General features: G+C 27.7%; 1 protein-coding gene across 8 annotated transcripts in view; it reads right to left on the reverse strand.

Annotated features, from left to right (window-relative positions):
- LOC129960317 (CUGBP Elav-like family member 1) overlaps nt 1-26,546 on the reverse strand; it is a 1,029,875-nt gene that overhangs the window by 163,464 nt on the left and 839,865 nt on the right. For all 8 annotated transcript variants that reach the window (XM_056073674.1, XM_056073675.1, XM_056073679.1 and 5 more), the window contains one exon: nt 11,861-11,909. In XM_056073674.1, coding sequence (XP_055929649.1) covers nt 11,861-11,909 — 49 coding nt within the window. The remainder of the gene's footprint in view (nt 1-11,860; nt 11,910-26,546) is intronic.

Raw genomic sequence — 26,546 nt, forward strand, 5'->3', positions numbered from 1 at the left:
TTATAAATGTGAAATACAATTTATAATATTCTTTCGCCTTCCTTCCCTCCCCATCTTTATTTTTTAAACATATTTCTGAATTTAGTGCCAACTAAGTTGAAAGTGCACAGAAAGTTACGAGCGATTGTGTCACAGATACTTATTATTATTACTTCTCGCAATTGCTATTATATCGACAATATTACACTAGACTGAATGATAAAATTGTATCAGGGAAAAAAGATTATGGCACAAAGGTTTGGCAGTGGATATTATCGAGGAGAAAAGAAATGAAGGAAAAAAAATATAACATAAACACTATATTTACGAGTAATGAATGTTTAAAAGTAATAAAAAGGTAATTAGATAAAACAAAATAAATTATCATAAATTATATAAAATAAAGTGCTCGTGTTTTTGACAGGAGAAAGAAAAGTTAAAAAGATAAATAATTGTTTGGGCAACGGACCACGACTTTCATATTGACCTAGTAACTCGGGGTTTGGATACCTAAGGAACATGAACGCCTGAGATTTGTTTTCATGATGCATGACGTTATACGATCTTTTAAGCTTTTTTGGATTACTGACTGAATAAGAAATTAATAAAGGGATGCAAAATTGCAATATTGCATTCCTGCGTAGGTATTCTCCTAGTAAGGAAGAGAGTTATACAGGTAATACTAATGGATATTAAATGGATGCTGAGTCAATGACGCACCGGCCTGGCATCCATCTGGAGACAAAAATGTAGACTCTTAATATACGGAAATCTTGGTGATATCTCTATAGGAAGACAAGATAAGGTTTCTTTATAGAAATTTCTATACCCTGTCAAGGCGGGCATATGAGCAGAGTACCAAATGAGAAGTAATAAGGATGCGAATTCTTCCGCAGCCGAGGGTCGTGAAGCGATTTCTGCAGTTGCTTTCAACTGAGCGCTGTTGTATTTTGCTCCTATTTTGTTAGCGATTCGCTATCTATTAGTGCGTTGTTGCTTTTCGCATATGCTGTTTTTTTTGAAGAATAAAGCATCGTTATCCATTAACGAGCATGTTAGATTTAGGCATCGTACACTCACCTGCAGGAATTTTTCGTTGCAAAATTTTATTTTAAATACAAAGTTACATAACATATAATATCAATTAAAGGTTTTAAAACTGAATTTTATTTGTAAGTATTAATTACTGTTAAAAACGTTAGCCATATTCAGCTCTTATTAACTGCATAGAAGAGAAGTTTCACCTTTTCTCTCAATAAAACTTTAGTTGTCATCCTCTATAATTGTGGTTTTAAAAGAAAGAGACTCAATGAACAAAAATACTGGCAATGGAAGTATAAAGGTTGATGGAATGTGTCAGCGACTGGATTGAGAGGTTCGTACGATTGCTTATATCCAAGTAATGATGGCTCAGTGACTTATATAGAAAAAAATGCAGGTGATATACACTGCAAGTTTTAATAATGATGTCAATGCAAAAAAATGTTCTGTTTCCCTTTAAAATATTTTATCAATAGTCAAAGAGCTTAGAAACATAACGGTGAAAGAAATTTATAACACGAGGTCTGCTAATGGGCCTTTAAGCATAATTGATCATTGCGAAAGTTATTAAAGATTGGGACTGAATAGAAATATATATACTACACAGATAAAATTTTAATACCTTTATTTATTGCAAAATATATATTTTTCTGAGAATCGTTTTTTTATTAATTAAAATATTATATGCTATGAAGATGCCTTTAATCGCTGTTTTCTAAAAGTGATAACAATAGGATATGAATTATTAAAATGCATTTAAGTCCTTAAAGATTTATTTCATTTTCCACGTTCAAATAAATGTATATTGACTTAGCTACTTCATGCATCCCATTCGCTTGCACAATTCCTTTTTACAGGGGGCCACATTCACATACCTCACAGATAGAAAACAGAAAAAGAACAACCATGCCCGAACCGGGACTCGAACCCGGGACGCCCAGATCACGGGGAAGACGCGCCACCCCTATGGCAGGAAGCCTGGGATTTGTCTTAGTTATATTTTCCATAAAATTAAGGATCACTGAACTCGAAGTTTTTCCATGAATTCATAATAATACAAAAACATATGCATTTGTAAATGCAACATGCTTACACGAATTAATGTATAAATTATTAAATAAATTTATGTGGTTTCTTACAATTTGATGCTTATAGATAATGACGAAATAACAACTAAGGCAGACAGCGAGTGACTTCATTTCCCTTGAAATGCATGAAAAATTAATATGGCTGGAATATAATTTTTCCTAATGAAGACTTTTGGGAATGTGTTATAAATAATACATTTTTCGATTATGAAAGCAAAAATAACGGTAGAGAATTTAGCGATATTAGCATTGTTGTCATTTTCATTATTTTTGAGAAACAATAGTCTGTAAATTGAAATTCGAAAACATAATGGAATAAATAATCAAATGGGCCTATTCGTAAAAAAATATTTTTTTTCCCAATGAGTTGCAATTAATAAAGGAAAAAATATTTTTATTTATTCAAAATATACAGATAATATATTCAATAGTGTTAGAATATCATGAAAAAATTGATAAATAGAAAAAAATGAAATAAAATCATATACAGTCTACTTTAAACAACAAGCTGATCAGCTATTGTTTCGAAATGAAAGAAAAAAGCTATTTCAAAAATATGCATCTATAGGAAAGAAGAAAAAAAAATCATTATGAAAAAAGTATATATATCCACTTTTTAAAAGAGTTGCAAACAGCATTACTAGAAGTACGTTTCTTTTTAATTTTTCAAACTAAAAAAAAAAGATTTAATCACTATTGCTAAAGAAAACTAAAGTATATACCCTTCAGAAAAAATAAATTAATTTTAGATTAATAACAAAAATGAATATAATGAGCTAGGTTTAAAAAAAGTTAAAAAATATCAAATTTCTTTATGCTAAAATTTTACTGATATATTGAAAAATGACTCTGAAACACCATGAAAAAGTATTATTTTTTTCATTTTTCTTTAAAATTATTTTCCTGAAATTTAGTTTGAAGTTGCACTTAAAAAAAAATCCTTTGAATTGCGTTAAAATAAATGTATTTAACTCCTCTCCCGTCCCTCAAAATTTTCGAAAAATGACATAACAAAGAAAATTTTTCGAAAAATGACATAACAAAGAAAATTTTTTGTGAAAATAAGTACGATTCTTTTCTATTTATCTTCAGATCACGCAATATCTAAAACTTATTGTGTCCAAGCATGGGAACACTATGAAATGCGAACAAAATGTATCTTCCGTAATTCCTTCTTAACGACTATGAATACAGACTCACAAGCAGATAATCGTCTAAACCCCATAAATGGTCAAATGGTCTTAGGGACGTTACCATGAAAAAATGATTGTACTACGAGGCTTGCATGTGGGCTATTTTTGCCAAATTGACCACTTGTGTGGGTTGTCATCGACACTGGGGACTCAGCCCCAACGTTGCCACTTAAATGCTCTTTCCACGGAATCATATTTACGCACCAGTAATAAAATAAAGCAGGAAATAGCTTGAGATTCGAGAATAGTTTTGCTGAACAGAAACCCTGAAAGGAATGCTCAGTGGTGTTTCTTCTAAGAAGGGAGCACGTAAATCTTAAGTGGATGGCAGATTAGTCTGATTACTCTGTTCAGCAATATTTCTGGGTTTCTCGTTAGTATTTTCTCTAGTGTATTGATCGAGATTTTTATATGCGGAGCACTTTTAGCTTCCATTTATCTGGGTCTGCATTAATATGCAGACAAGTTCTGCATTAATATGCAGACAAGTGGATGAAAGGTTTTGCTTCAGAAGTCTTTTATGTTAACTTAATAATAGATTATGAAATAAAGATTTTTGGAAATGTGTCTTATTTAGGGAACTAATCATTTTTCTGTTGTAATGAAAGAGATTGTTATATATTGAGCAGTTTAATATCACATTTATGTACTATAATTTGATGATAAGCGGATAATATGCTTTGCTCGGGAAGTCTTATATTTTCATTTAAAGTTGACTATGTTGAAAAGTCAATTTTTTTGCGAAATTATGAATCTTTTTATTTAATATTCTTAATATTTGAACAGGTTTCTTTATAGAATCGTTAGAATTTTTTTCTAAGTCTATTTGTTTTCGAAAGTTACACTGATTTTTATATTTGCATTTACTTTCATTTTAATGCTATTTTACTTTTTTTAGATGCCATTTTCTCAAACTCTAATCTTTGATAGAATTTTCTTACGAAAAAACCTCATAAATTAAAATCTAATGCATATTTTTTGTTCATATTTGGTATAATAATTCTTCAATATGTTCTGTAGTTTTTCAACTAGAGAATAAGTAATCTATTTATTTATAAATATTTTATAATTGTTTTCGTGCTTTACAATGTGAAAAAATAGGAAATTTCGTGTTTTTTATCATTTGAACTCCAGTATTTAAAGAATGGAAAGAAATACAGATAATTTTTTTTATTTCAGGAACTAGATAATATGTTTCGTAAGCAATCTGCAAAATTTTAATCAAATCATTTGATAAACCTCTAAACTAGAAGACTTTTGCTTTATACCTCTTATTAGTCTTTTTTTTTCAATTTTTTTAAAAAGTCACTTAAATCGTATATTTTGGTTTTATAAATGTTTTTTTCAATCCTTTTTATGCAAATATTCAAAAACATATCTATTTCTAATGTTACGTTTTTGAAAAAAATCATCCCGAACGTAGTCAAATACCTTAAAACAGAAATAAAATTTGAAAATACTTAAATTATTTTTGAAATAGCTCAGAATCTGATGCTATAGTCATTGAAGTATTAAGCTTTATTTACTATTGTTTAATGAAAGCCTTTTTAAATATCCTTCTCCTTTATAAAATATCATAAAGAAAAATTAGAACAATTACTCAGAATCTGATGCTTTCTACCGCCAGATTAATTACTGTTTATCGCATAATATAATGTCTTGTTTAATTTAATGGTTCATCAATCATTTATTAAAAAAAAGAAGCATCAAAAATTTATGAATTATATGTAATTGCACTAAAAATACCTACCTCAATTAATTTTTCATATTTTAATACATCATATATTTTGAAAATAGGTAAAATTGTTGAAAACTTTAAATTAGAAGCGATGTACGGCATTCAACAATTCAAGCACGTAGTCAAATATAATGCTGTTGCTATGGCAACAACTAAAAATGTTTAAAAGCGATTGCAGTGTTATAAAAAATGAATTAAATAATTTTTTAAAATGATGCATTTAAATTAGTCGTACTAAAAATGATGATATAAAATTTTAGTATTTAAATAACTCGTTAAAATTAAATCCATTATGAGATAGACAGGAAAGAGCAACTGTCATGAGATTGTATAAATGAGTTCAAAACATATAATTTAATTATTGTGACAAAAACATATTCATTATTTTGATAATATCTAACAATTGTACTATTATACAAATTCGATATCTGTATTTCATGTGATGCAAGCTGTAAAAAAACATCTGGAATTCGAAATCTCATTAGGTTACTATATAATTTTAGAAATAATTTCTAAATATCATTTTAATTTTTGAATTTCATTAAAAAAATTTTTAAGTATACTTTGTATTATTTCACATTTTAAACTTACTTTAATATGACCTCCCTTCACAATTTTTACAGTGAATTCATTAGAGAGACTAGTTGGCATTGAGTTTGTCACTAAATTGAACCGAATAAAATAGTATCGATTGTTTCTCGAAATTCCAATTATTAGCTATCAAAACCGGATTTATTTCTCTTATTTTTAAAATCAATTTTTTATTTTATTTTTTATTTTCTGAGAACATATTTTAATTTCATATCTTACAGAATGATTACTTTTAATTTCCGTTTAAGTTTAATGCTAGGATTTAAACTAATTTTCAATCATAATGAATAACAGAAATTTTTAACGATATAAATTTAGATATCTTTTATTTTAGTTATTTCTTTCAAAAATCATATTCGGAGTTTGTATAATCAAGTTATAAAATTTAAACATAGTTATGATTGTGTATATCAACAGAAAAATCATAGGAAAAATTTAAAAGAATATAACTGTTTTTATTAAGATATCTTAAGGACTAAGTTTATTAATTTTTCAAATTAATGAAATGCTGTTATGATTTCACAATCTATAGCCATTTTCCCTTATCGAATTTAAGAAATTTTGCTAAATTTAAGAAGTAATCTGTCTTGTATGCATCGTGATAATGTTTCATATTATCAGACTAATATTTACAAATGGACTTCTATAATTATGAAAGCAAATGAAACGTACATTTCGAAATCAAAGTCCACACTTCTGTACAAATTTCGTTGAAATATTTGACGATCGCGCTATTCAAATAAGAATAAATACAAAATTTACAATGGCACTTTTCAAACATTACCATCACACACTGTTCCATTTATTTGCTTACAACAAATGATTGTTTAATGAAACCACAAGGATCATTGTTATTTACTTATCTTTTAGTGTTTCCTTTTTAATGATTTTAGATTATTTGTTTATGTTCAACCAAGATAAGGGTAGCTCACATTTTTAAGCGTTTTACAAATTATATTAAATAAAAGTTTGCTAAGCGAGTGAATAACATTTAAGACTTTTATTTACTGAATATTTGAAAATAATATGCGTTAATATCACTGCCAAAATTAAATGAAATTTGAAATAATCTCACAGAAATCAATGATATTGAGTTAAAACCTTGAATTATTTGAATCTTTCAGAATATGTAACACGTTAAAAATAGATGTATATCATTCCGTTTCATAACCAAAGGCGTTCAAGCATTTTTATGGCAACTTCTCTACTGAAAGAATCCCCCTTTGATTGTGAGCGGATTCCTCGCAAACATAGAAGAGTGGATAGAAGTGATAACTCTTTTCACAGGAAAAAGAAGCCTCCTGGAATAGCGAAGATATACGAAACATTCGAGGAAAACAGCTAAACAAACTAATTTTGACGGCAAACTCTTTCAGACTTCAGAAAACCTTTGAGAGGAGAAGCATCGACTGAAAGACAGCATTCTGAATAAGATTTCCATCCCTCAGATAGTAAAAGGAGCTGCAGGATCCAATCCCGCTGCAAAGCCCATGAAAAAATTCGCTTTGATATGGATTTGTATTCAGATAGGGGTTTCTCCTGTTTTCTGCAGGATGCATGAGAAAGATTACCAGTTCGGAACACTTTAGGCAGAAGGACCAGGAACACACAAGAGCTTGAATAATTCGTCTTTTCTCCCCGATGGAGTGGGAGAACAGAAATTTTTTACAGAAGGGATAGATGTTCAAAGAAATTTCGAGGGTCCCTCAAGCAGTTTTCACTCAGCGTCAGCAAAATTCAGTCCGTCCGTTTGAAGCAAGTTATTTACTTGTAGAATTAGGCAGAACTTTAACGGAGGGAGAATTGGTGATATAGGTTTTAGTAGTAAAAGTAGTCATAGTATAAAGAATTATATACATACAGTATTTTGAACTTCAACATGTAGAATTTTTTCACTTTTAAATAAAAAAATTTTTAGAGTTTATATAGGAGGAATGAGGCGAAGATTGAAATTTCAAGGGAACTTCACGCATTATTTGTTCAGCTTCTGTAACATTGTGTCAATCTGCTCATAGAAAATTCTGGAGTTAATTATAGTTGCACTGCAAGAGGAATCGGAAAACGATTTTATCAAGCGAATATTTCAATCAATAAAAATTATATATATATATAGTTTTGATTTTAAACTGAGGAAATATCTTCATAGCAATTTAAGATTAAGATAGTGATGTTATAAGAATGTTTAAACATATTTTTTATTTCAAAAATTTGATCGCATGGTTACAAAAAAAAAGCTTTAGATCGCAAAATAAAATGTTCTTTGCAAATAACAAGAGACTAGAACGTTTTAGAAGAAAGAGGCAAATGCTAAATTATAAGCATTCAAATTGCACTTACTCGCACGTTTTGTTTATTAAATATAACACGTAAAATAATTTGTGTTATTATATAACATTATTTCCGTTTCAAAAGGGTAAAGGATATCACAGAAGAACATTTAGTCAATAGGGCGAAAGAGAGAATGTTTACATATCAGAGCATAAAAGAACTTCAGTTTCGTTTCTTTTTGTTAGCAATTCCCATATCAGTGACACTGAACTAATTTGCAGTGTCACCAAACTAATTAGAAGACAATGGAAAAGTGTCTATGGCACTAAGTTGGTAGCACATACAAACTAATGAGCAAGTTTCAGATGTTCACATTTATTCAGGATTCAAGATTCAGGAGTTCACATTTATAATGATTCAGAAAAAATTTCTGTTACAGTAATGTTAAAAATTTAGAAAGCGTTAAATATAATCTGATTTACTTTACCTGAAATATTTTACTTCAGTACAAAACGTTTCTGATTTTAACTATGAAGAAGTGACTACTGGTAGATAGATGTAAAATCTTAATATCATAGTTTTAAAGGAAATATTTACGATAACACAGTCTTTTCTTTTACTTCTCCTTGTGAATTTTGATATTTTATTTTATATCAGCAATTTTAGAGCAAGAATTCATATTGTGTGAAGGCATGAAAAATAACTTTTATTTTTAAATTTTTTTACATACATCTATAACACAATATCGGTTATCATTTCTACCGACTCTTCTTTTTTAGAAAGACTACGCATTACATATAAAGTTGGTATGAAGCTTTAAAATAAGCGAAAGACATTTTATTAAGATTTTCTATAATCATTATAATTACAACTATATGGTATGGAAATATTCATATTACCACAGCTTATTTACTGAAAAATGGTAAGAAAATAATTATACTCTTGAAATAAAATAAGTATCATTGAATGCTTATACTTGGTTCTATCATATACAAAGCAAACAAGAATAAAATAACATGGAATTTTAAACATAAATACAAACTTATATTACTTTTTTTTCGACGTAAACTTTCAGAAAGGGAGACAGAGAGGAGGACAAGAGGAAAAATATACCTGAATGATTTTATGTCATAACTCGAAAAATATTTCCTTTGTATATTTACATTTATTAATGAAATACGGAATCATCGTGTGTTAATATGAACATTTTCAAGGATCCTTATTGATCTATCACGATTGAATAGGACTGAAATAGTTAAAATTTTTAAGGAGAGATTATAAGATTTAGAAGTAAGTTACGAAAGAAAAAATGTAATATTTAAAGCTTTATTAAAGGATAAAGAGTAAAATTTTTGTATTTTATTCGAGTTAAAAAATTAATAAATTAAATAAAGCATTAAATTTAACTTCATTATATACAATAAAAATAAATAAAAATTCGAATGAGGCTTGAACTTTAATTTAATATTTTATTGCTTATTTCAAGTATATAAAAGTTGGAAATTTATCTTACATTTTTGAAGAAAAATTATAAAAATATTCAGCAAACGTTTTAAGTATATGCTAGGTTGTAATTAAATTATTGAAATATGTAGTAACAGGTCTATATGTAAAATAGGCCTTGGGGAAAAATATAATAATGAATTAAATAAACACAGCATTAAGGTTTTCTACAGCAAAAAGAGATTCTATTAATTTTTATCAAAATCAAATGAAGAGAAAGAGTCAGAAATGCACAAAAGGAAGAAGGCCATCGTAAAAAACGCTTGCGTTTAATTTTATTACGTGTTTCGTAGCTGTTCAGCAATTAAAATGACGTAATTGGATAAGAAAAATTTTCTATCCTTAATTCGTTGACTTTTTCCATTATAAGTGTTTCAAAAATTGCGTAAAATTATGTAGATTCCTTTTATTTCGACGAAATTCAAAATGCGTCGCATGTAACTAAAAAAGAACCCTAAAATATGTAATCGCAAAAGAAAACTAAAAAGAACCAGTATTCATGTTATTGTTCTTCATAAAAGGTGCAGGAAAACGTATTTGTACAAAAAATTATTTAAACGTACAGGTTGCATGTTTTGAAAAATAAACTTATTCATTCTAGTTTTTCTCTAGTCAACATTTCAGGTTGGTTTGAACAATTTCTATGTTAGTATTTTTCCTTTTTAAATTAGGCTTAACAGCTTTTTAAAATTGTAGTATTAAAAATCTGAATGGTTATCAACAAATTAACAAAATATTTTTGAATATTTTTTGACAGTGTTAAATATCGCAAAATATTGCACAAGTCTACATATTACTGTACAGCATCTCCATTTAAGTTTGTGCAATATTGTATTATATAGAATAATTTTGCAGAATATAGTGCAGTCATTCAAAATATTTTATTACTTGCGTTAATTCGCTAATATTGGCTTTACTGAAAAAAGCATGAAAAGTAAAACTATAAAAAATTGGTACATCGCCACTTCTCATAGGTTTTCTTTTTCATTTCTTTTATTTTTTAAAAGCTTAATAGCTACCTAATTTGCATGTGGTAAAAGTTATAATAAAAATTTTCACATAATTTAATGTTGAACTGTGTTCCGACCAATCTTCTCTTAATGAATATAGTGTTTAAAATTCCAACTCTAATTCCACCTAAAAATCTTTACGGTACTTTTGATTTTGCTCAGCAGTATATGCTAGGACTTTAATATTAATTCTGATTAAATGCAACCAGACTCAATGCTGACTATCGAATACCAGGATGACTGTAAAGAAAAACTAATAACACTACGGAAAGAATGCACATATCTTATGAATCCAATGACCAAATGAATTGTGTTATGTTTTGTACACTTACCTGCTATAATAAAATACCAATGTTTGAACTCATCAATCAAAGTCAGTTATTTCACTGTATCTACTGCTTTTATTTTCGGATTTTAGATATTTGGAATTCTGTTAGAGTCTTCATGTATGACTTAAATTCATATAGTCTTCAATAAGGAGGACCATATTGAAGATTATCTGTCTTGCTAATTTTTGTTGTACGTACGGCCATAAAGATTTTTTCTCTTTTCCCTCCAGAGAAGTATCACTGCAACATGGTGTATCTTTTTAAGCTTCATATACACCTAATTTGGATGTAATGATAGTTATAATAAAATTCTTCTCATAATTTACTGTTGAAACGATGTTCCAACATAGCATCCAGAAGCATATTTGGGCTTCCATGATTATACTCCTTGGAAACATAAATACGCTTCTATGGAGTGCAGTACTTATAATCATGCTTCTTTAGCGCCGGAATAAAAGACTCATAGATTTTGTGACAGATACTAGATGAATTCTACTTTATTTATTCTTGTAAATATCTCTGTTAATTTCTTCCGCTTTTTAACGCCCGACACCTGATGAGACTTTCTAGAAAAGCTCTGTTCCTTTTTCCCTCCAGAGAAACATGATTGCAATATGATTTATTTTTCAAGTTTCACATCCTCCTAATTTGCAAGAGGTAAAAGTTATAACAAAATCCTTCGCATATTTTAATGTTGAAATCCAGAAGCATATTTGTGCTTCCATGGCTACACTTCATGGAAGCACAAATAGGATTCTATGGAGTGCAATTCTTGTAATCATGCTTCTTTGGAGCCGGAATAAAAGATTACTAGATTTTGTTACAGATAAGAATACCAGATGAACTCCACTTTATTTATTCTTGTAAATATCTCTGCTAATTTCTTCCGCTTTTTAACACCCGACACCTGACGAGACTTTTCAGAAAAGTAAGAGTTCTCATTTAATGAACAGTGGTTCATATAAACGATCCTGTCGGTACGAGTGAACGAAATCGAAGCAATTCCGCTGAGCCAGATGTGAAACAGGACGATGGGAGAAATCGAACAGCGAAATAATTACACATAAGCAGAGTAAGGGGGAAAAGCAGCATGCAACCAAGGAAAAGCGTTAGAGCTTACCGTTCCGATTCTCGCTGTCTGCAGGCTTCATCTGTATCGGGTGGTGCATCTGCAAAGAAAAAAAAAAGATGTAAGTAATGGGTAATTAGTGTTGGATAGACATTGATCAGGGACAACTGTTGCGCCTTTCTTTCTCGCGCCCATGCATTATGCACCACAGGGAAAACGATTTTATATACTAATAGGGGACTGTATACATATTACACTGAAATAGTACAGAAAATTAAAAATAAAAATAATAAATATGGCTTGCATATTTATATTCTAAAGATGAACAAATACAGAATTTTTATAAAAATACTGATCAAAATTTATAAAATGTTTATGTTAATAATTATCAAAAAATTATGAAAAATGTAAGCAGATTTTTTCATGATGATATTACTTGAATAAGATGCGAATTAAGTGATATCTTTTTTTAATTATTGCTAACCTCTAATTTGGAAATTAATTGATCAACTATTTGCATATTAGAACGGGTCAATAATTGGTCAGGTAATAGGTGTCAAATGCTCTGCGCCGATTTAATTTTAGATACCAAAAATCATAACGGACTTTGTAGAAGAAATGGGACATGAAGTCATAACACAACGTAATACAGCATGTAGTGACATGTTCGATTACATGCACAGTTATATTTTATCCTGTTTCTGTGACGTCACATTAACTTATACTAGTTATCTGTTTCATTATATTAGCAAAAATTAATTTTAGTTCAAAATTGTCAAATTACAATTTAATTTTTATAGTTCTTTATTTAAAACTAATTTTAAGAAAATTTATTTAAAATAACATATTAATTTTCAATTAAAATTCAATCTGAAGTATGACACTACATTAAAGGGTCAATGAAAAAGGTATATCATTTTAGGATACAGATTTAAACTGGGAAATGCAAAATAATTCTTTTATTCACTCTTTTGAGCACTATTTATATACTTCGTATCATATAAAATCTTAACAATGTATTTTATTTAAAGATTTCAAATTTTAATAAAAGTAATAAATAATAATTTGCAACTTTGTTATTTAATTAAAAAAATAATTTAATTCAGTAATTCAACAAAAACTAGTTTTGAAATTCAATTCAATTAATTAATTGTTTTATTTAAATAGGGTCGCTTAGAAACAAAACTGGATTCTTATGAAATTCAATGAATTTTCAAGAAAATATAAACAAGATGTGATTTTTTAATTATAAAAATAGTACGACGTTAACAAATAACAGTTTAATTTTAGAAATAATTAAAAATGAAAGTTTATTTGCAAATGTTAGAAGCCTAGAGAAACAATACAGAACTAATGACTATTTCATTTATTAATTGAAGTAACATAAATAAAAAGTGAATTTTTTCAAATTCTCCTAGAGTAACAGATAATTTTTAACAATAAGTTATTAAATATGAAAAAACAAAAGCATGTAACAAATTGGATTGTTGTTAGTTGATTCAATGAATTGAAATCCTACTTGTTAAATTCAGATTTAGTTGTAATTTGAATGTTAACAAAAAAGTATAAATATATAGATAGGATAGAATTAAAAATTATCATCATGATTTGAGGTTACGCTAATAAACATTTTGCATTTCAGACCAGAAATTTTTATCTAAAATATCAGAACAAAGTGAAAATAAAAAAACAGGTTACATACGATAGTAATATTAAAACGTTCTGTCTGTTTTTCGTCTCCAAAAATAATAAAAAATATAGCTTTTAATGTAGAAGGAAATATTTTTTATTAATATTTCATGAACCCTATCACTTGTCACTTGAACCCTAGTCACTTGTAATCGGACAGCCAGATAGATAGAAATCTACAAATTTGATGTTAAAACTATATATCATATCACATCATTTAGCTCAATGCATTTTTCAGTTGCTATTGCCCTCCGTAATTACACACATGCGTGTTTCGGTCGGGAGGAGGTTTGAAACGTGGATATTCTTCAAAATCTCTCGAGTTTGAAGTTTTTTCGACCATTACAATATTTTTCCGTTGTATATTTCGCATACGAAAAATTAAGTGGTATATAAATTCGTAATTTAACAATGCAGTATTATGCAATATCTGTTATTAAAAAAATTACTTTAAAATCTTTTATAATATAAATACTTTCTTGTTTCGAATGGTTACCAAATTAATGAAATGAATTTTTTAAAGCAATTTTTAATTTTGAAGCACCATGCAACATTTCCAAGACTTCTTTCCAGTTAATTATGAAGGAAATTAAATTAATCTTTGATTAACCTTCGAATAAAATTTCATGTTTAATCGAAGCTACTACTTCTCCCTCTTTAATTTACAATTTCAGCAATCACAAAAATAATATTTTGCATACTTTCCTCGTATTTTTTACATTCTAATTATAATTTTTTTTGTGTGTCTATCTCATGAAATTCAAAATTAAACGGAATAAACTTTTAGGGCTCTCATATTATATTACATGTATTTCATGTATGAAAGTTCAGAATTTGATTAACTGAAATTAAAGTCTATGTATTCATTGGATAGAAAAAAAACTAAGTAAAAAATTAGAGTAAATATATTCGTAAATGCAAAATGTTAACTATATAAATGGTCTTTGTACCTAGCTAAAATTGATTAAAAAAATACAACTTTAATTAAGTAAAGAAACTGGTTGAAGAAAAATAATTCTTAATACACTTATTTCACAAAATTTTTCTATCAAAACAGTCTAAAAATTAGAAATTAATTATGTTTCTAAAAGATAAATATCGTTTGCATTTCTTTCTCAAAAGTATCAAGTATTCTTCAAAATGAATAGTTCGGTGATATTATTGGAAAAAAATATTTATATAGGCGAAAAAATTGCAAAAAAATAGAGGTTAAATAAAAAATCTTTGATTTCACGATTTAGTTACTTATTTCTGAAATGGTACAGGTTTGTAACAACTTCAAAAGACACAATTTCAGCGGAAACCTTCTATATTTTTTTATTCGTATAAAAAATCGTTTGAACTTTTAAATGCATAAATATTTATTATCATCAATAAATACTATTAATAGTTTATTTATTATTTTTACATTCATTAGGATTTGGTGTATTTCCAGACAGATTATATCAGATTCAAAACATTCTTAATGCACACTGGCATTCATAACTGCAAAAGGTAAAAATCTTTAAACAATTTCTTTCGCGGCTGCTACAAAGAACTTTAGTTTTTCTATCGAAAAAGTTCCAGTTTGACAGCAAAATATCTTCAGCTATTCATCGTACCTGTACGCAGTCGGCAAATAGCCGAACAAAAGCGTAACAGATCGCCCCTACCGAACCCATCAGTAAAGCAAGGCGAGATGATAATGGAAAAGCAAGCAACGGGTAACAGATTCCGCAACCGTGAGTCGTTACCTCCGAAATTCGCTCTCATCAGCTACGATAAACAATATCCGTACAAAAAATAAATAAAAGAGCACTTGTTATACGGATTGTTACACTGAATAGTACCAAGCAAAATGTGTTATCAGCATTCCTTATTTAGCTGTAGCCACGAAAAGTTGAAATAAAATATATTAATTGAATCTTTGTGTGAGGTTCGATTCTGAATTATATAAATTAAATAAATAAAGAATAAAATAAAAATATTTCCTGAAATGAGACGAATTGCAATAATGAGGAATTTTGAAACTAGAATAGAAATGATTGAGAACGGCTATTTTGAAATATTCTGAATATATTTCTCAAAATTTCATATTAAATAAATAAATTAATAGTAACATTAAAAATTTCGTGAAATTAGAAAGTGAATGAGCAAAATATGAGTTCAGTATTGAAGCATTCCACACCAATGATGATGTTTACAATGAACCAATTAATAAACATCAAACAATGATGCTAATTAGCATTGCTATATGATAATTTATGTAGTTTACATCTAAAATGAAATTTAAATCATTCTTTGAGATAAATTGCACTGTTCATTGAAATAACATTCAGACTTTAGCAAGAAAAATTACTATCTGAAATATAATTGATATTTTTTTTAAAGATGAAACAGTATTATTAAATAAGAAAGAAGATGTTGAAATATTAATTTTTTTGAAATTTGAAGCCGAATGAGAAAAACAAAAGGTGAATTTTGAAATAATCTTTGAAAATCATAAACGGCAAATTTAATTCGACATTTCTAATCGAGAATTTATATCCAACGTAAAATTTTGGCAATGCTAAAGAAGTATGATAGGATTCATAATAAAAACTATTTAATTAGACCAATTAATAAAAAGCATAAAAATATTTTAAGATAATTTCTTTAAAATTTTACTTTAATTTTAACTACCCGTAAACAACTATCTGAAATAAAAATATTGTAAGGAATACATAGCTTTCTAAAAATATTCTGAAAATTCGTATTCACTTTTAAGCATTTTCCTTTAATTTATTTAATTGTTTTATTATTTATTTATTTACTATTTATTTATTTTACTTTAAACATTCAAATTTATACTGAAATTCTAACCAAACCAGGATTTAATGCACAAAAAAAAAATGCTTTTTCTTAATAGCTTCTTTAAATGTCCTTTTTAATAATTATCCTTATAAATACTGGTTTAACTATAGTGTAATGACTTAAAAACTTCGATTCCTCATTAAAAAATGGACTTTCTTTTAAGTTTCTAATTATAAATTCATCAGGAACCTGATGTTTTCAATATGTATTAACCTCTAATAGTCGCAGCAGTCTATTTAAATGATTTACGATTCAATATAGTATATAATCCAGTGTAAATAGAGAGTTATTTGCAGAATCATATGATTATACGACGATCCAAATTGACTTTATTATGCATGTCACATAAACCACATGGCACTAGAACTATAAATGTAACATGATGTATGATACAAACATAATTAGCATTAATTAGTATGTAAACTACGTACAGTTCTAACCGCATAGAACGATATCTCACAATTCGCCGACTAACTCTCACAGTTAATATATTATTATAAGTTGTCTATTATATCCAGCAAATAAAAATGAATACAAATGCTTGTAATCGATTTATTGACTCCGATATAAAAAAAACTGTTATATACATGGATTATATTATGAATAAATCTTAACATAAATGCTAAGATATTAAAATCATAGGATTCCAACAATAGACTTATAAATCATTTTTATCGTATATTTCATCAGTTTTATCGTATATATGTATACTCAGAATTTTGACATTTTAAATATATATTTTGGGGATTAAAAGATTTAAATTTATAAAAAGTTGAAGATAAAAATTCCTTAAAGTTTTCTTTGAAAATTGAAAAAAAGATAAAAACAATTCGAAAGGCATTTTCATAGAGTTAGGTTATTTACATGGATATTTTTTAATATTTTAGACAGACGCATAAAGAGAATAAAATCAGATTATTTTTTTCTCTGCAGCTAAATGTATAGACCATATTATCCCGCATTTCATACACGAGAAGAAAGTGACACACACAAACAAGACAAATTTATCTAAGTTAGCTATTTTGCAACTAACCGCAACATATGTTTTGAATCTAATGCTTTATACATGGAATTATTTATTATTATATTTAATTCATTAATTTCTTTATTTATTTCATTATTAAACTGTCGATTGAAAATGCCGTGAAGAAATTGAAAGAAATTAACGATATTATTGAACCAAAAAGGAAACCAAAGACGGTATCTTAGAAATCAATCTATTTGATGTATGAAATAAATTTAAAACGTACAAAATCAGAAATCTCCAGTATCACGCAAGTAAGTCAATACCAGATAAATACAAATTTCTAATGATAAATGTCATATTTTATAAACTGGAAAACGAGATATAAATTTACGAACATCCGAAATGGTATGGCTTTAAGATTTGATGGATGGAAAGTACCATCTGGTGCAGAAAAGAGGCTTGTATGATATGGAAAGAATCCGTCGAAACTTTTATCCTCAAAGAACGATTTGTTTAAAAACATTTAAAAGCTTCATCACAACGGATATACAGAATGTGCATTATATCCAGAGAAAAATTATTTTACAGAACGGCGAGAAAAATAATGTTTCGTCTTCTTCGTCAATCCCTTTCTGCATAACTGACGCTTATATGAGATACGATCTATACAAGACACGCAGTTGTTTTGATCAGCCCAGATAGGTGAAAAATATGTGCTCGTTGCTTTAATGTAACGCCCATGGGTTGCATTGGAGTACGGAGCCATGATATGGCGTTATTACTTCCGTTATAAGAATTTTTATGCAGCTTTCTGATAAATATATATAGGAATCTGGGAATAAAGAATACACTGGAAGTTGTGAGAACAGGAGGTTATAAAACGAATCTTCTTATTGCAAAGTCGTTTCTTGTTTTGAGGAACAAATATGAGCATCTGCTCTGATGCTTTCGTTATTTGCAGCTGGCGGCTACCTTGTTTTGATTGCTATCTCCAATGAAGCATTTTTTTATTATCGTTGTCTGCAATAATAAAAGGAATGAAAAGAAAACCGATAGTAGATGCAAAAATATCCGAAATTCATTTTATCGCGAAGTTTCTAAAAGATAGCAAGACGCTTTTTGCTGTAAATGTTAAACTATGAAAGAAAAGCATTGAAGCAGAAAACTAAGTGGACCATTACTATTTTATTCCCTCTTTTGTAAATTTTTTTCATTAAAAATATCATTAACAAATATTACAAATATATATGTTTTGATACTTTGATTGTTCAGAAAAGGAAGTTACTTTGCTTTGGGCATTTTCCATTGAAGATATTATTTAATGTTTTATTTTGGGTGACAGCGAAGAATACATTTTTTGTAATGTTATTTTATATATAGACAGTATATAGTTAATTAAATGCCTAGTAGTTATTATATTATAATTAATTAAATTAAATGTGAGTATAAAAGACAGTTTAAAATTACTTTAAACTTTTTTACAGATATCTTTAACTATGCTTTGAATTTCAAAAAAAATTACAACTCTGTAGAAATGAAGAACAAGAGAAATAAACTAAAATCAAAAACTAATAAACTAAACTAGTTAAAAAAGATAACAAATAAAATTTTAAAAAACTACAAAATCTGTTAATTTGTTTTTCTATTCTACACTATAATTTGCATTAATTTCTTTTTCTTATAGTGAAATTAATTTAATTTTTTTTTCTGAGAATAAAAGAAATTTTGTTGAGTTATATGTATACATACACAGAATATGGAAATAAAATATTGATCTAGGAATAAAAAAGACGTTGAAACATTCCTCCGAATAGAATTTAGGAAATATTTCATTAAATGTTAGAAAACTCAGAAACGACTCGATTAAGTCAAAATACGAACCGAAAAATAAGCAACTGTTATCAGTAATTCTAAGTAACTGCAATTCTTTAATGAATAAAGTTATTATTACATTTTGAGCAAAGTAATTGTTTGTTTTAAAATGTATATTGGCATATGTGTCTACTATAGTAGGAATAAGTCACTGCGTAGTCATTCTATGCCATTGAATAATTTTCCGTATGCATTTTTCTCATTTACATAATTCTATTTAGATAAACATGCTTTAAACACATTTGCTGATTAATTTCACATTTATTTAAACAAATAACTACATTATATGTTATATTTATGTTATTAATACACATACACATGCACATATATGTAAGCTAACATACCTTTTCATGTCTGAATATACAATCCTTAAGCAAAATTTATTATGTTTGTTCATAAACTAATTAAAATAAATACACGATAAAATCTCTTAAGGAAAATATTATAATAGAAAATGTAAGTTCAAATGAAAGATATTAGGAAGACTTGCTCTGATTTTGCTGTAATCAATCAGGATAGCCTGACGAAAAGAAATAACCAAGGATGAAAAATATTATCAGTTTCTGTAAGTAATTATTTGATGCTGTTATATCACTCTCTCTTTCTGTTTTAAATGCATATCTATTTTTATATGCCATCTGGTAATAGAATTATTTTTTTTTAAAAATGGAGAAAATTAGGCAGAAAAATTTATACACATCCTATACGCTATAAAATATATGTAATTATAATATATTTTTATTACTCAATTCTTATGAATTTATAAACATGGTTATTATCGAATTTTATAAATTACATACATCTACGTGAAGCAAAATTTAGATAATTAAGATTTATGTTTCCTAAACGTTGCAGTTAATAATATATTTACAATTTTCAATAATAAATTCTGTAAGTTAACTCATATTGTTTATTTTCTAATCTTTGAAATTCGCTTCCTCTGAAAGAAAAACAATAAACACCGTTTCCTAAGCTTCTTTATTTCTAACTAGGTTTAAGCACTAGTGGAAGCCGCAAATTTTATTCAAGTTCTTTAATCGCATTCCAGCAGAAGCAGCGCCAACTTGAATTAAGCGCTTTTATCGCTTTACCTTAGGAAAAAGACAAAAGAAAAGAAAGAAAGGGGAAAACTGGAAATATGGAATTTCCCTTGCCACCTCACCCACAATGCAGTAATGGGTCCAAATAGCAGTTAGATTTGGACAAACCAGTATTTCCTCAGGTCAGTTTTACTGCCAGGGGGGCTCTACAATTATTGTCTGAACGAACGCAATGCCAAATCTTTTCTCGCTGGTAACCTTTGGGGTGTGGAGGAAGAAAGTAAAGATAGGGTAACGGGAGCGATAATTTTCTTCTTCTGCTTTAGCAAAATCTTTACGGAATCGTGATCGGATTTAAGTTACGGTTTCAGGTATAAAGAGTATCATCACGTAGGCGTTTCTAGACATAAGTTCTCTGTAACAAAAAAAAAAAAAAGAAAGAAAGGAAATCTAAATCTTTTCACTTTTTTTATGTCGTCATGTAAGAAAGGAAAGAGCCGTTGACTCTAAACGGCAAAAAAATAGCGGCTAGAAAGCATTCTTTCCAAATCGAATTTAGATATATTATTACAAAAACAAAAACATACTAGCTTTTAGAAAGAGCCATTGCCTTTTCATGGGAGCAACTATCTGAATTTAAAAGAATTTTTATGTTAGTCATACGTTTTTTTTCCCGGCTGCCCTACTGAAAAATGAAATTGAAAAATTCTGCTCTAGGTTTAGATTACTACAGTTTAGCAACCAAAAACAATTCTGAGGTTTAAACAATGTTTATGTATCATTTTAAAACTTGTATCAAAATATTTTCTTCAATAGCATATTCTGTAGCTAACGATAATTTATAACTCCTTTCTTAAGAATAATGAATTACGATATTTTACCGATAAAAATATTAGGTTAATGTATTTTATCGTAAGATTGTTGTAGATTGTCAGAAAAACAAATACATAGCAGATTTTAGACAACGCTGTAGTCTTTTTTTGAGAGCAATTATCTAAATTTACAAGGCTACAATTAAATTACAATTAAAATTGCTCCCTCTCCGAAAAATATTACTGTCACAGTATCGCATGTGATTGTATACTATTAGTCATAAAAAAAGTTTTCAATTTTTTTTTCTGCTTCTACTATGAAAGAAAGAAATTGGAAATTTGCGTATTAATTGCTGATTGCTACATTGGAGAATAAAAAAAATAATTTTGGAATTCAAATGATATTAACTTTTTGTTTGACAAAAAACGGAAAAATATCCTAGCAATGATTTCATCTATTTTGTGGCGGAAATAAAAGAAGCTACTAATTGTTATTATAAAAGATAAAATTATATTGGGTAAGCTATTTGAAGAAATTTTCTATTACACAGGAATCAATAATTTATGTTGCAACATTACACCAATGGTAAATATTGAACGGAAAAATAACAATTTTTTAATGACTTTTCAAAGTAGCTTTGGCTACTATGAAACTCTATGGAAATTGTTTTCAAATGTATTTCTAAGCAAATTTCTATATTAATCGAGCTAAAAAAATGAAATTACATTATATATTTTATTGTTTCTTAAAGACTTGTAAACAATAAAACCATCATTTTATAAAAGTTAAAAAGTTAGTAAAAATTAAAATGACATTAATTATACAGCATTTTTTTATTGCCACTGATAATAAATTTAAATTAACTCTAGTTTCTAAAAGCATTAATTACATTTTGTGAATATCATTAATTTATTTTTGCCAGAATTTTGCTCTTGTGCATTATATAAAAATGCGATCCAATTTAATATGTTAGCATTAAAAATTAAAATAACATTAGTTATCTGTTATTTTTTGAAAGCATTGAGATTAAATTTAATTTTTGTTCCTCTGAGTATCATATACATTTCGCAAATATTATTGCTTTATCATAGCGAATATTAAGTTCTTTTGCTTCTATTTGAGTTTTATCCGTTTTTTAATCTACAAGAATTAAATTTTTCACTCTGACGCCAATGAAAGAGGAAAAGAGAACTGAATAATGAAAAACTGCATAATTCATGCTATTAAAAATTTATAAATTTTGTTGGTATCTCTAATTTGCCCAGAGTCACTGAAAAACGAAGATTATTTACGGAACGTAGAATCTAATATTTAAATTTTCTCATTTTGTTTTATTAAAAATACAAACAAAAACGAAGCAAACTACTTTAACAATTTGAACAGCCGTTTAATCACATCTCAAGTAATATAATTTCACGCACGAACCAGAAAAGACAGAAATAAAGTTTGAAAATTGGGCGCCCATTATATTACTAACAAAGTGAAAGAAACTTTTCATTAAATGTAAAATAAGGACATGTAATCAAAAAGCGGCTAACATTTTTAGAGAAATGTGAAACATAATTAACTCACGCACCAAAACACCAAACGTTGGAAATCGGGGAGAACATCGGTTAATTTTTTTTCCAGCATTTTAGACTCTTTATCGCATTTAAAATAACATTAACAGTCTACTTTTCCAGCTGCCTACGATGATGTATCCTAATTATTATACGTCACATTTTCACATTTTCCCGTTACATAATAAACAATTTTACGTTTGGAGAAAAGAGATAAAAAAAATGGCGAGTTTAGTAGAAGAGGTTGTAGTTAAAAAATGGAAATATTTTTAATATGTATGCACAAAAGGCACATAATTTTAGACTGAGTGTACCTCACCAGTGGAAGGAGAACAATTATTCCTGTCATTTTCCACTTGACTTGAAGTTTTCTTCTAAAGTACGTGCTCAAACGTTGACAGAGAGTAGAAAAAAAAATTGTTAAACTTATGGTGTTGCTCAAATTAAAAAGATTGCAGCGTTAATACGTGGCAAAATAAAAGATTATTTAATATTGTTAAGCGAACGAACTACTTCCACAACTGGGATTTATTCGCCCCGGTCTTAACTTACTTGCATTGAAGAACTTGTTATTTTTTAGGGACTTTTCTAGGGAAAAAAATAGTTTCAACAGAGTGTTGGACGAATTACGAACTGATTGGTTGGTAATCCTTAATGAGAACTAAAGAAGAAGTAAAAAAAAAGCTTCCGAAGTAATTCAATCAAGTAATTTGCACCAAAATGCGATATTAAGCACTACTTCACGCTGAAAAAAGATTTCATTATGCATATTTTTTTTCGTCATAAATTTTATATTTTTTTCTAATTATTTTCTCATAAATCATTTAACTGGTTGCAACCATTTTAGAAAATTGCTCTACCTTAGAGAAGGAACAAAAAGCAAGTCTTAGTTACTTTATAACGAAATCACGTTTATTGTTGAGTTAAAAATGCACAAAAAAAAGCTAGACTGCATTCTTTTGGGGTTTAAATCCGAAACTTTTAAAATACTTCTTAGTTTGTTAGTAAGTGTTAAATTTATTAACCAAGTAATGTTTATAAAATAGAGATAATTATGCAAGCAGAAAAACCATAAAGTTAATAAAGGAAAAAGTCTTAAAAATAACTTCTCGATGGTATTATGCAGTTAAAATGTACCACGAATAAAACTTAATGAGATTACAGCTTTTCAGTAACTAAAACGAAGTGGGAATTTCGATCTAATATTGTAATTTCATTAAAGCAAATGTAAATTTTCGTTTATTATTCAATTAATTTTTTTCTATTATTTAAATGTAATGTCCTATCCACCTACATTTACAGACTTTAATCACAGTTTCAACTATTTTATTTTGAAACACTAATATTCTGGAGATGTGTGTAAATTTCGAATTATTATATGATAAACTAGAAAATAGTTTTCTCATTTTTAATCAAGAATAAAAAAATAATTGATATGCATCTACTGGAATAAAATAGTATTTTATTTGCATCTGGTATCCTACAAAATTTTGTTAATATCTTTAAATGCTGAGTAAACTATTAATAATTTTGACGCTCAATAATTATTTTTATATTGCTGAGCTAATCGATGACTTTTTAGTTAAGAGCCCTAAGTTGAACTTTAATAACGGAACTTTTTATCATATAAAACAATTATCTTTGGAAAATTGATTTCAGGGTACACCCATAATTCTGACAATGTATTTGAATATTATCCTTTTATTGGTGATTAGTTTTATATTTATTTTCTTAAAAAACACCGAATGTGTTATTTTCTAAACTGTGGTGATTCTTTAAAGTTTCAGAAAAGAAATACGTAGCTTTTAATTTGATTTAAGAAACTGAATAATTTATCTTATTATTATTTCATTTCATTTCATTATGTGATTTCCTTGTGCTATTTTTTTCCCTTTTAGATATATAATATTTTCATATTTCCAAATAAACATATTGTGAAATGTTTGCTTATCTTTTATTTTTTTTATTTGAGAAATTTGGCATTTTTGTATTTTCCATTTTAAATTTTATATTAATTGGCTTGCTTGATTGATCCATTATGATCATTTGTGATAACGTCAATAACAATTGTGATAATTTCAATCATAATTCGTCAATAATAGTTGTAATAAATTGTTTTAGAAAATTTTAGTATAATTCATATATGACCGTGTATGATATAAATGATTTCATGTTAAAATAATGCTAACTTTTGTAGCATGAATAAAAATCATGCTACCATACCAGCAACAGCATAAAAATATTCCAAGCATTAAAGCATGACATATTGAGCTAAGATATCCAGGAAAATTTTTCATATGATTCTTAGACGATTTGCATTATGAAAGCTAGATTAACCAGAGAAAAATACCATAATAATACTATTTCGATAGTAAAATAATGATCAATTTATTAGATACGTTTTAATTTCTCTAATATTATTTACTTATTCTAACTGCTAACTTTTGTTATCCAGTTCTAAAACTTTAACAGAAAGTAAATGATAATTTTAGAAGGAAATTTTTATCTCTTTAACCATTTTACTTGCTTTTATATGATTTTTCATAGTGGTTAAAAACAGATCCATTTATTGAAAATTCATTGCTAAAATTCCATTCATTCAAAGCACTTTGGTCGTTTTCTAATACATTTATACGCGAAAACTATTGGGAAAAAATTAAAGTAGCCCTCATAAAATGCAAAGCATTTTCGATAAGAATTCCTTTTAAAAGTTTAAAGTATCGCCTGAAGCGCTGTTGTATGCTCTTTTAAGTAATAACAAATCATGCGATTTTAAATAAAAGCTTTCGATGCTTCGCTAAGTAAACAAAAGGGTGATTTAAGTATATTTGACATTTCTTTACTATTTAATAGCGTAAAGGCACATGTTAAACATGAACATGCTTTTGAGATAAGATTTTATTATTCCAGCTACGTTTTAAAGTTTATAACATTTAACTTTAATATAAACCTAAATCATACGATATAATTATATTATTCTGATAAAGTATTCGATATACGGTTATTCCCATAACAATCCCCATTTTAATTTTATTTACATTGTATTCAGTTAAAAAATATTTCTAAAAAGGCGTCGCGTAAATTGCGTATTGTACACTTATTATTCAGAGTGAGTAAAAATTATTTGACAAATTTTAAAGTTGGATAAGATAGTACAGACGAATTATATTTACACAGAAATATTTGATAGTAATGGCAGACTGTTCAAGGAGTAATTAATATAGTTCATTAAGGAAAATAATAATAATAAAGAATAAAAGCAAGACATCAATTAATGTACAGAGCACGCAATACTGTTTCACAAGAACATATTAATACATGCTCGAACATACGAACGCAAGTTATACTGTGTGTTGTTGATGCCATGGCACAATAAATAATTCTTCTAATAATAATTTATAATTCTTGCATTCCTGAAATAAAGGTTCACAGTTATGGCCCAGTGAGTTTGATAGGTCAGAATGACTGTCCCCAGTCTCTGTGAAAGTACATGTGTAACAAAACACCAGCGACAATCGATTGCGAACAAAAGCCAGTGTAGTGGTTAATTAGATCTATGAACAACCTGGCGACTCTGCAAGCAAACAGTCCATTTAATGAAGCTATAAAGCTTCCATTACAATAAGTGAGAAGATTTTGAACGTTTTACTTTAAAGTGCAACTATTGTATTCTCTTTATTTGTGTTATTTGCAATTTCGTAATAATTTTATTACTTTGTTATACTGGAATCCTTATTTCTGTATTTTTCTTCCTCTTGTGTAAATTTTATCTACATCTCGGTTCTTTTCGTTATTGCTTTGTGACAGCAACTTCTCCATTTATTCCACGTTGCTTTACGATCACAAATTCTTATGTAAATATGATTCTTCTGTATGCATCTGACAAACCATTGAAGATTGTCTATCTCTTGACTCACAATGAATCATTAAAACACAGCGAATTATTTCTTTTTAAAGATTTATAA

This window comes from Argiope bruennichi, chromosome X2, assembly GCF_947563725.1.
Source record: "Argiope bruennichi chromosome X2, qqArgBrue1.1, whole genome shotgun sequence".
Lineage (NCBI taxonomy): Eukaryota > Metazoa > Arthropoda > Arachnida > Araneae > Araneidae > Argiope > Argiope bruennichi.